The sequence below is a fragment of the Cinclus cinclus genome, chromosome 12 (assembly GCF_963662255.1).
Source record: "Cinclus cinclus chromosome 12, bCinCin1.1, whole genome shotgun sequence".
NCBI classification, from domain to species: domain Eukaryota; kingdom Metazoa; phylum Chordata; class Aves; order Passeriformes; family Cinclidae; genus Cinclus; species Cinclus cinclus.
Window position 1 is genome coordinate 11,002,722 of NC_085057.1, and position 12,793 is coordinate 11,015,514.

Here is a 12,793-nt window from a genome sequence, read left to right on the forward strand (position 1 = left end):
AGGAGAAGAGGATAGAAGGTTGGAACCGGTTCAGATGATGATTTCAAGTTCATTCCCTTTTCAGTTTGTTTCTGTTCAGAAATTTAATTCACACACAAGACAGGATCTTCCATTCTCTAAACATCAAAGGCTGTGCCCTGGGAGACTGATAGAGCCACTGCCACCTGAGAGCAGCATCCAGACAAGCAACCTGAGCAACTGGAAGTGATCTGAATGATTAGGATGGATCTTGTCAACCTATTCCAGAAAACTACACTGGGGATTATTCTTGTGTTCAGAAGATTAAATCAACAGTTTGATGAACTGGGTGCTTTGCTATACTTCTCTAATAGCTTGAAAGGCAAACTGGCTTTTTTTTTGGATCACAGATGCTGCAAGTTCAAAGAAAGCCTTGGTGGGTTTGTGAGAGGAAGGGTTTGCAGGAAGGGCTGGGGATGAATAGAGAACTGAACACATTAGATAAGAAAATTAAATTGTAAAGAACGTTGTAAGGTTCAATTATGGAGATGGGGACAAGAAATTCTTCTGAAAGCAGAACACATTTTTTGAGACCAGAAGTTCATTTCACACTAGCTGTTCTTCTCCAGGTATCCACAGCACTGGCTAGAGCAGTAAGCTGGTGGCTGGCAAGGCTGTGACTGGAGGCAAACAAAGCAGCCCTTACACACATGGCAATAGCTCACACACAGCCCCAAGACATTACAGGAGAAAGCAAGTGGTGTCATTGACACCTGCCAGGATATATCAACTCATTTATCAAAGGGCATGGAATCTTAAACTCCCAGGGAGAGGGCAGAGGGTTTGGTTGCAGATAACACCTGAACACAGCTTGTTTTTTCAAAGGTGGGCGGGCAAGCAATCCCTAGGTCTAATGCATACAGACAAGTCTGGCATCCCAACTTAAGGAATGGATTTCTCATCCCCTTCAATAGAAATCGCTTCCTACCTTTACCAGGTGACATCAGTTTTTGCAGCCCCATAGAATCTGCTTTAAATTGATGATGAAGATTCAACATGAACATATTGTTCTGGAAGGGGTTTTTTTTTTCAGGATTCTATCAATTTTTTCTGCAGAATTTTTCATTGAGACAAGTTGCCAGCCATAAACCAGAAATGACAGTGGACTTGCGTGTAGGGGTGACCTTGGCACACCAAAGGGGGAGACAGCTCCAAGAAGAAGGATCAAGGCAAATAAGAAAAACAAACAAAAATAACTTTGCCTCCCATTCTTTACACATCCTAAACACTTTACAAACATGAATTAAACGGGAAATACAAGGACAAAAAGAGATTAATTTAAACAAACCAAACAAGATGAATGCCACACACAAAATTACAAGATTTGTGAAGTCAAGCGGAGGAAAAGGTGCAGTCAACCTTATTAATAAAAAAGGTATGTATTCAATGCATTCCTTTCCCACTTGTACAAATACTCTACAGCTTATGAATACCTCTTGTGCTACTTACTGCTCTGAAAAAGTACAAGCAGTAAAACGTTGCATATTAATGCACCCACTGCTCACAGTAGTCCACAACCGCCTAACAAGAGATAACGTGGGAGCCAGAGCTTAGGAAAATCCAAACAAAGAAGAGGCATCATCTACAGCAAGGAGTTTCACTTTATCTTCCAGGATTACCTTCAGCCTTTCTCTGCTGTTTTACACTACTCCAAAGCACTGCCTGTGTTTTTGTTGTAGTGTAGCACTGCCCTTAGCTTTTGTCAGGTTAAACTCAGCAGGAGGCCAAATAGCAAAAGGAGTTGAACAAATATTTACTTGGGAGAAAGTATACAACTAATATGCTAAGTGAAATCTCCTGGCATCTGAAGGGTTCCAGGAGAGACTGCACTTCTTTCTTATTATACTTTTTAAAGGACGTTTCTACTACTTGTAGAAAGCAGGACAAAGCCTACACAGAATTCCTAATACAAATCCCAGTTCTAAGCAGTATCTATGTTAACTATTAACAACAAGCTCCCTCCATCTCCCTCCCTGCTTCTCAGTAACAAATAAATGCATGAAAAGCATCATTTTGAGCTTCTCAAGTTGAGTGTGTCTAAGGTTCTCCCTACAGGTTATTAGTCTAACTCTCATTCTTTCTACCCAGAGGAACACTACAGTACAAAACCTCGTTCAAAACAGTTGAGAGAAGACACACATTTTATAAAATAATTCAAATTACATGGATGAGATGCAAAATTACTGAAACAAGTCAGAGAAGTTTAACCACTTATAACAAATTAGTCAGGTCTCATTACTGGATTACTTGTTGGAGATTAGACAGTCCCACTGGAAACACAGGTGTGGAACAGAATGTCTGTATCACCAGCTCCAACCCTGCAACTGCAGTCATATAAGAAACAGTCAGTTCAAAGGAGCTTTTCCCTCTCATTTTCCTGATTACCAAAATATTTCAGGCACTGCAAAACAAAAACATACAAGTGACCCAAGAGACAGAAACACACAACTACAGCAAACTATCAGAGTTAAAGTGAGGAAGATTAAGGGTTTTACCAATGCAATGGTCCTCTGCAAGGAATTTGTTCAATACAATTTGATTTAAAAAAAAATCCCTAAGAAGCATGTACCACATAGTAGGCAGAATGAAGCCCACTATTCCTTCCCACACACACAAGCCCTGACAAACAAAGGGTGCAGTGGGAAGAATATTCCCAGCAACTGATCCCAGCATTGGTTTAAGCCCAGTACACCCACTGTATATATTCAAGTCTGCACTCAAAACAGCGGAATGCTGCCAGCAGCAGCAGTGTGTGGCATTTGCTTAACACAAGTCAGAAGTGCAAATCAAGTGTCAGACACTACAAAGAAACAGAGAACCAAACAGTGATTCTGACACAGCTGCCACACATGTTCACAATCCCCCTGTATCCCCAGCACTGTGCACACAGTCCTGGTTCGCTACCCCCCGACGATTAAATACATGAGAAGTTTCAAAAATTACTAGCTAGGATGGTCAAAGCATCTGGGGCAAGTACTCCATAAACTTGCTTTGATCACAGAATGGGTGAAGGTTGGAAGGGACCCCAGTGGGTCATCTAGTCCCACCTCTGGACCCTTCAAGCAGGGTCATCCCAGACTCTGAACATGGCACAGGATTATGTCTAGATGCTCCCTGACTGTCTCCAGTGAAGGAGACACCACAACCTCTTTTCCCATGAGTTCAGTTCCTACAGTTATCCCTGGACATTCACTTTCAGTCATAGCCTGGACCAGCATACTGAACTAGATGGATCCTTACTGTGACACAGAACTTCTGCACTCATTGTCTCATTTCTTCCAGTGCTTTAGTAGAAGATGCAGGGAAAACCTCAAAACCTGAAATACTGCAATTATTTCTTCATACGTGCCTTTTCCCGTGAAAATTGTAATAAGACAGTCTGGAGAAACTGAGTCTCTCAAGATCTATTTGAAATAAGGTACACCCATAGTTCACCTCATGCAAAACTAAAGGCAAAGCCTTTTTAGCATTTTTATAGCTTTACTGTTTCACAACACTTTGCCCTCCCATTATAAGCTATTCCATCATATAGATGGAATAACTGAGATAGATGGACTAAATAATTGTTTCAAACTCCCAAAAGAGAAACGGCTATTAGAAAATAAGCAGGTTTTTCCTTCCAATTCTGTGCTCTGTCCAGTAGATTACAGTACTCTTTCAAAGATTACAAAATAAAAGGATAATGAATTCACACAATCTGCTACATTCAAGGGAACTACTGAGTTCAATTCTCGTCAATACATCTGAAAGACTGAGCTGCTAGGGGTAAAGTGCTGAAAGACAAACAAGTAGAATGAGAAACCTGTAAAATATCATTCACACAGAGGCTGAAAAGGTGTGGACTGCTCAGTTTAACGGGAAGGTAAAAGAGGGAACAGAAGTCTACAGATAATGAATAATGAGGAGAATTTCTTTTATCTCGTTCACATAAAGGATATTAAATGCAAAAAAATATTTGAAACTGATAACTGAGAATTCATGGAGTACATAAGTTAACCTGTGGCACACACTGCCACATGATGTTGGAGGCACAGAGCTAAACAGGGCTACAGGAAAAATGCCTGAGATGCATAGAAGAACAATGGCACCAATCCAATTTTCAGTGAATAAAAATACTGAATGAAAATAAACTTAGGCAGCAGGGCATGTGTCTGCCTCCAACTGACAATATTTGGGAAGATTCTTTTCAAAGCTGCTCTCTAGAAGTTTTCTTTGTGGCTTTGTTTTGGTGATTTTTTTTTTCTTCTTCCTTCAAAGCCTTTGCAAACTGACCACTGTCAGAGGAAACAAGATAGTCTCTGTGTTTGATTCATCAAGCAGCTCTTATGTTGTAAGGAGTATGTAACACAATTACTCTTAGCATCCGACTGGGAAGGTACTGGATTTTTAACATCAATAGTTCAAAACATCCTTCAAAAACAAATCTCTAAGTCTCCTACTGCTGAATTCTGTTATCATGCAGAAGTGGGTACAAAACCAACCTGGGCACAGCAGGGAAGGAGAGGGGAATTCCTGATAGCCTGATCCTTCCAAGGAGAAACTTCAGTTTGCTAACTCCACACTGAGCCATATTCATTCACTCACAGTCAAACACCTCTGAACTACCAGTGACCACACTTCAAGTGACCATCCCCTCTTAAAACACCAGAGAAAGAAAAATTCTATTTCAGAGCTCTCCCCCACCACCCCCTTACTGAGAGTTTTTTTCTAATATTGACACACACATACACAGATATATAAAAATATATCTAAGCCTGAGTTGGAAAGCTTTAGCACAGTGGAAGGAAAAATAAATAAATAAATGTCAAGGTCTGCGTGTATTCAACAAATAAAAGCAGAATTATATAAAAGCAACAGCTAATAAAAAAGATTGTTCTGTGCTGCATTTTCCATCTTTCCAACCATTATAGGAATAAAATTATCCTCAGAGAAGATCAAAACCTTTTTCAAAACTAATACAATTAAGCTTTATTACACTGTTTCAAGTACATTTCTCTCCTTTCCCTTCTAGCCCCCACCACCTCCCACTCCAATCCAGACTAACGGTTGGAGGCATTCTTCTATTTTATTACCAGCAAAATGCTAGTCTTTAAGGGTCAGAAACTATGCAGTGTTTCAAGAGAGGAAAGAAAACCTGTTCTTTTTATCTGTTTGCTTTTGTACACATAACAACTAGCAGACAGTTTCTCTGTAGCTCTGCAGTTTGAATAGAACTATGGGCATCCCACCTTACTCCCCCAAGAAGATCCTGCACTAAAATATCCATCACATTGTTTATAAAGGTGTCCCTGTAGCAAGGGACATAGACTTGAAAACACAAATGACAACAAAAGATTTCAAAAAGAGGACAATGAAGCCTGGACACAAACTTCTCCCCACTCCACTGTCCATAAAGGACAGACACACAGGTTTTCCCTGCAATTTCCACTTCATGAAACCAGATCCAGACAGAAGAACATAATAGAAGCAAACAGCATGGGACCAAGAAATTGCAAAAATTCCCTTTGCGTATGAACATATGGACAACTGTGATAATTAGAGTGATAGCTGCTAGATTGTTTGCAATTTCACTGAACAATCCCCATTATCTAGAAATAGAATTTAAAATACAAATGCAACATTGAGTGGTAGCTTAATAGTTTATTTTTAATGAATTGTACAGATTAAACTGTTGCAAAAATCGTATCATGTGAATTTGCTCACAGGCATCTTTTACCACTGATGGCTCAAAAAAATGCAGCACGGACAGTCATACAGTAGGAGGGAATGAAAAGAGGAATAGATATGCCAACAGCTTCCTACCATTTCTATAATCTACAATTTACCCATGTTCCATATTCACCATCCTGCTACATGTTGGTAGTAAAACTGATTGGTTTCTCTGTCTCTTTACAACCCACCCTTTTCATTGTTTGCACTTCTTTTTAGTCACATAACACAACTACAGTCAAATGTATGCAACTCCCTGTCAGGAGGTCTAATTGCTTCAAATTGGAGAAGATTATTCTCCACATTTATTAAAAAATAAAGACTACTTATAACATTATTTCATTTTGCCAGGAAGTGAAGAATACATTAGTTCATAAGGAACAGCATGGCTGCTCCCATTTTTATGGCATCAATTTTTAAAAACTCATCATGGTAAACAATTAAACCAAGAAGCAAATCCCACATTCAGGGGAGAGATTCAAATCCCTAAATGGATTTTCAAAGGTCATTTCAGGCTTAAAAGATGCTTGACAGTGTCTCTTCCAATCACATTCATTTCAAAGGCTTATCCAGCAAGAAGCAGGCAGTGTACTGCATCACCACTCTTTGAACTGCTTGACTCCCCAGAAAAAAATTATTAATACAACTTTAATTCATATTTATAGCAAAATTTATGCTGTGGTGGTTGATTATTTTTTTTATTAAGGAAAGGATTTTTAACAAAAGGAATAAAAAACAGGGCACTTGTTTGTTTTTTCAATTCAGCTTTCACCTAAATCCCATGGTGAAAAAGATAATAGTTTGAACTACCAGAAATCATTTTTAAAAAATCATCCAGTTAAAAAAACCTTTATCTTTCAAAGGCAAATTGCTCAAAAGATTTGTACAGCTTTTTCATCACTTACGTAAGGGGTGGGGGGCAGAAAAGATACTGTCAGCTGATAGTTCCAGGTTGCAGCACAACACATTTTGGTTCTCTATCTTTTGGATCCACACAGATCCATGCCCTACCCCTGCAGGGGCCAGAAATAAAAACAACTCAGCCTTACCTTCTTCTCAATGCGGGCCAACTGCTCTTTGTAGAAGTTCTCCTGTAGCTTCAACTCTGCCTCCCTGCCTTGCAGCTCCATAGCCTGGGATGGACAACAAAACTGCATCAGTAGAAGAAGAAATTAAAAATAAACAATGTAGTGCAAGGAAAGCACATGCAATGCAGACTGGAAGGAACTTAAAAAAAATTTTAAAAAATCACTACTCAGGACTTCTGCATGAGATCCCCCTCAGTGGAACTACAAACCTTAAGAATTGCAGCTCATTTTGGGTTATCCCCTGATGTTTGAAATGCTCTTATTAGCATCATACTTGAACTCAAACCCTTGGCTTTACACTTCTTATTAAATGAAAACATATAATCATAGAAAGGTGATACTTTCCCATTCCCTTTCTCAGAACTCCTTCTTCTCCATGTCTGTTTTTCCATGAATAATCACAAAAGTCATTACTCAAATGTTCTTCATCTTACCTTAAAAAAAAAAAAAAAAAAAATCCCCTCAAATCCTCCTCTTTATAAACCCTTGCCCCTTAGAGTGTCCAAAAGCTTCTAAGGATTAAATACTACTCTACCACAGACAAACAAGACTACCCAGATAATTAAGTGCTCTCTCCACATGCTCTCTAAGCATTCCCCATCAGCACCCTTGGAGTTCTTCTGGCTGATGCTGCAGACTCAGAGGGGAATGGCTGTCAGAGAATTTCTCTTCTACCTTCCAAATAATAGCACAAGACTTTCAAAACAGTATATCTGGTATTCATCAGCTAAATAGTGCTCAATTAGAAACTCTGTGTGGGCACAGCTGTAGCCTTCTAGCTCCTTACAGCCAGCACCACTTCATTATATTCCCACCCCTAAACTGAACCAGCATTAAGAAAATATGACATTGATGGAACTGAATCAAACTTCTGAAGTTTAAAAAGAACAAGAAACAATAGCAAGAAAAGATGGCAGCTGTTCTTCATCCTCCATCCGACTTCAAAATCTCTGGGGCCACGGAAGCTAACAGCAGGCAGAAGACCTTTCAAAACAGAATGATTAGCCTGCTTAACATGGACACAAACCCTGCCAGTCCATAGCATCCCAGCAACATTCCCTTAACTTCTAATGATGCTATGACCATAGAAAATGCTGGTCCAACATGATTAAGCAGCTGGGACAGAAATATCCCCGTGGGTTCAGACCTGTCATTTAACGGCCAAAAGCCATTGCTAACGAGAAAAATTACATCTGAAAGCAAGTTGCTGTGCATGTCCTTCTTTCAGCTCCCCTGCTGATGGAAATACAGTGGTATAATAGGGCTTAGAAGAGATTTCAATCTAGGCAGTGAGGGTGGTTGATAAGCAAGCAAGAAAAGGATTATATGAAATAGGAAGATTGTAGGGGTGTGGTGGTGATCTGGGTTTCTTTGTTTTTAAAGAAAAAGAAATATTTTCATTTCCATGGTTTGCTATCCCAGAAAACAGGACCAGGATAAGGCACAAGTGGTAGAAACTCATATCTAAATCTTCTCTCTCTCAAAGGCACTTGACTAGAAGCAAATTATCTGGATTTGTTTTAACCTATAGCTGCCATACTACTTCCCACCTGCAAACCAACTGGAATAGGATGGGGAGAGGGATGAGCTACCCCATACATGCAGCCTGACAAAGAAGTATCACAGCAACAATAGGAGCACCCACGGGTACTTTGTAAGTGCCAGAACTATAACCATTTTCTGCTAAGAGAAACATAGCTGTTCCTCTGAACCAATCCTTTACACAGTAAAGGAAATTTCAAATAAAATGAAAGAGATGTAAGAAGGTGGGGTGGTCTGGTAGATGACCAAAGGACCCCAATTCTCCTGCAGGTTTTCTCCATAACATCCATAAAATCAGAATACTCCACAAGTGACTTGAATTTCCTTAAGGGGAAAAGAAGTAAGGAAGAGTAAGACAGTACTGATCCCTCTGCATGATTCAGATGGAAGGTGCATCATACAATGGATGAAGAAAAAAAAAAAGTGAGTCAAATAAATTCTTATAAACTCAACAAAGTTTCTGTTTAATCTAAATAACTACATATCAGTGCTAGCTTCCTGGGATAGTGGATATTCTGGAAGTACAAAATCAATACATGTAACAATACCAATGTGCAAGAGGCTTTATTCTGTTTCTGCCAAGACACGGATCACAAACCCACACACTCACTCAACTTTCCAACCTGTGAGTTTGCGTGACATCATTCACCATGAAACCCAGCACACTGATCCTTACAACCCCTCTGGAAGGGAACACAAACCAAATACCTAATCTCTCAAGTAGGGTGCTGAGATGCAGACACCTTAGGGGTGTGCTGCTCCGCACAATGACAACCCCTCGAGTACCAAACTGACTTCACTGGAGCTGGCAGTGAATAATGCCTCCACACCCATGCACCCTGCAGCAGTCAGACATTCTGTTAGTCACTACCCCAGGGTCTTGCAAAACTGAGGTCAAAGAACCCAAACTGGATCTCCCAACTGCAGACTGTAACCTCAAAGTACTCCCCATTCTTCCCCCTAAGTAATTTCTCCCATATTCTCCCCCATTGTCCCATTTATCATCCATAATGTATGATGAACTAGTGGTTACACAGAAACCTTGTACTTGCAACACAAACATATTTTCAATGCCTTGCTTGTTTTCAAGAGCTGCTGCTGTTTCAGTGCATTGAAGTATGCAGAGAAACACTCTGACAGATCTGCTTCAAAGCTGCTTTCTGTTTCCTTGTATCCCCAGCTGTTATTACTGAAAAGTTTAGTACTCTTTATGATTATGTTTGAAGTACTAACAGTATAGTAGAGCATGTGTCATCTGAAATATCCACCATTCCAAACTGGGTTAGGCAACTAGGGACATTTTGAATGAATATAGGATATTTATTAAGAGTTCCTCTAGTCCTGCTGCTTATTCCCTACCTGAAGTCAGAAACTTGTGATGTCCCAGACAGAAATGGCTGCTATGGAGATGACTACAATTTCACAGGGGATTAAGATTCCAAGTGCCAAACAAAGCATCAATACACTTTTTGAAAAAAAAAAAAAAAAAAAAAAAAAAAAAAAAAAAAAAGTCTTTAGAACTAAAAAAGGAAGGAGAAGGGAAAACATGCATATGATAACATACTGATTTGAAAATCAGATATCAGAAAGCTGCATTTCACTTCCAAGCTGCACAACTATACTGGAGCTTGAACATATTGTGCAAAAGGTGACCAAAGCCGACACCTAAGATGTGTAGAACACAGATAGTGTGAGGTCCAAGAAGTATACAGACAGGGAAGAAAGAGCATACTCAGCTAAAGAACACAGGAATGCATCCAAAACTTAGAAAAGGGAATGTATTTATAAAAGAACAAGTATGCAATTGCCCATTGCCTTCTGTACAAAAGCTCAGTATAAGATGCATTCAAGAAATACTCAAGAATCCCCTGTGACGGTGTCAGAATTTACAAGGATTGCATTCTTCCAAAGGGCATACTACATTCCTACAATGAAGGCATACTACTAACGTGTTGCTACGGCTTCCATGGGCATGGATCCATGGACTGGTTGGGTGCTCTTTCAAATTTTTCCTTTGCTCTATCTTCACTTTTTTTTTTTTTTTCTTTTTGCAACCCAAGGTTTTTCAGATTATCTCAGTGCTGCCTTGAACAGTGACAAAGAGCCAGGGCAGAGTTATGTGATTCTCTGCCTCCTTCTCTCTCTTTATCAAGTAACCCATTTAGAAACAAACAGTGCAAGCACATTTCTAAAGCTATACATTATACACTGGCTCAACTAAAGGATTCTAGCACTGGCCTGCAACCTGAAAGACAGGTCAAAAGAAATATCTTAAAAAGCTCCTAACTGAGGTAATGAAATATATATTGGTTCATTCTCTACGAACAAAACCAGACACTCTTAGCCTTGTCCTGAACTGACACCAACATGTCACACATCAGACTGTGCAATTGATCTAGAGCTGGGGTTCACTCTAGCTATAACCATTCCCAGATTAGCTTTGGCTCTGTTGCACCCCAAAATATTACCAGATTTTTATTATTTTTAATCATAGTCCCACCTTATCACCTTGTTAAACATGAAAACCAGGGCAGAAATCTGTCTGGAGAAAAAAAAAAAAAAAAGGCTTATTGCTAAGGTCAGATGATAGTAAGGAATGTGGCACCCAGGAATAAAGTGCAGTGTTAGCACAGCCCACAGCTGACAGCTACCATCTCTCCCCAGTAGTGCTTGGGTTCTGGGATTTGGGACGAGGATATAGAGAAGACTCTACTGGAGGAGTAAAAAAAAAAACCCAAAAACTCTCTCAGCAAAGGGCAACTCAAGCTAGAGGGAAAGGTCCAAAGGTCTCAGCTTATAAAGTACTTCCTAAAAGGCAAGTCACAGCACTTGGCAAGATTACTGCAAAAATATTTATCTTCTTGGCAAAGCACTTCCATTGCTCACAGACAAACTAGCAAGACGATGCCTAGATAATCAGTCAGAAGCAACACAGGGAAATAAGCTACAAGGATAAAGGAAAGGATCTCAAGTCTATCAAATGCCTAGTTTCTACATCATCCTGTCTTGCTGAGAGGAGTTATCAGCTTCCCCCAAAGGTACACAGTAACATCTCTGCAGCAGCACAGCAGAGATGTTTTGGCTGGGCACCTCAGCTTGCCACACTTCACAACTGCAAATTCTAATACCTCGTGCTTTCCCAAGTCTCTTCCAGTCCTGGTAACAGTCCAGGTGGCAGGGGAGGAAAACAAATGCTATTAAGGACTCCAAGACAAGAAGAAAGAATTGACAGCAATTCACTAAAGAAGAGAGCTAACTCCAAAATCAGCTAGCTGGCATGCTCCTGGTCAAGTCTAAAGGGAATAGCAGAGCTGAAAGGGCAACACTGAAATAGTAAGAGGCAATTTGTGTACTTCATGCCCAAGTCTGAATAGCAGAACTTGACAGGAAGGCTTGTACCAAGCAAGCAGCTACGGGGGAGCCTTGACTCAACCTCCACTGGCATCAGCAGAACTATCACCATTACTGTGGAGCTGCCTACAATCGCTATTCCAGACAAGAGAACTACAAAATCACTGGTGTTTTGTCCTACCTTTCATTCTGCAGAAGGCAGGTGACCAGGTTCTATTTTAGAAACCAGACGCAACTCATGGGCTTAAAAAGCAATACTGGTATAACCTTCATTTCCTCCTGTTTCTGCTACTCTCTTAGCCAACAATACACATCACCAGATCAAGTTTGGTTTCAGCAGCTGTAAGCTACACAAAAGGAACCAGTGAAAATCTTTATGGAGGAAATAATATGCAATTTTCTAGCTGAACACCTTTTAAAATGTAATGACAGAAAATAAAATCCTGCATCTGTGCTCAGTAATAACAATCTGTACACGCACAGTAACAATATGACACTTGGAATAAGCAAGACCCAGAAAAAAAAGACAGCTTACCCAGGCGTCCAAATCCACAGGCTTGGAATAAAGAGAGCAAGATAGAAAGGAAGGCAAAGAGAAGAAAAAGGGAAATCAGTGATTTTTGGAGGCTGCCTGCTGCTGTGCAATATAGCTTTTAGGATGACAAGTTTAGAAAAGTTCCTTTAAAATGACAAGCATCTTAAGCAATGCAGTGCTGTCCCCTGTTGGGAACTATGCTGTTAAAGCAAAACAAAAGCACATGCACCCCCTTAAACCAAAATCAGAGCAAAGTCCCCACAGCCTGCTGCAGGACACCCATTTAGGGTGGGAGCTAAGCAAAGGCAGCTGGTAAACACCCAGTTCCACGGAGCCATGCAAGGTGCTGCACAGTGTTAGAGATGCTGATACACAACATGAACCACAACATGAGGCAGTGCTGGGCACGCTCAAAACGAGGTGGTGAACAACTCTGCCACTTCCAATCATGTGCCAAGAACAAGTTAATCTTTTAAAGGGCATTTCTGAATGCACAAGCTGCTGTACACAGCAAGTCATCTTCCATGGACAATTTCAAAGAGTGATTCCT

The 12,793-nt window shown here is 40.2% G+C and overlaps 1 protein-coding gene across 2 annotated transcripts in view; it reads right to left on the bottom strand.

The window, feature by feature from the left end:
- Positions 1 to 12,793, bottom strand: part of CHCHD6 (coiled-coil-helix-coiled-coil-helix domain containing 6) — a 109,648-nt gene that overhangs the window by 65,544 nt on the left and 31,311 nt on the right. For both annotated transcript variants that reach the window (XM_062500929.1, XM_062500930.1), the window contains exon 5: positions 6,777 to 6,860. In XM_062500929.1, the coding sequence (XP_062356913.1) occupies positions 6,777 to 6,860 (84 nt within the window). The remainder of the gene's footprint in view (positions 1 to 6,776; positions 6,861 to 12,793) is intronic.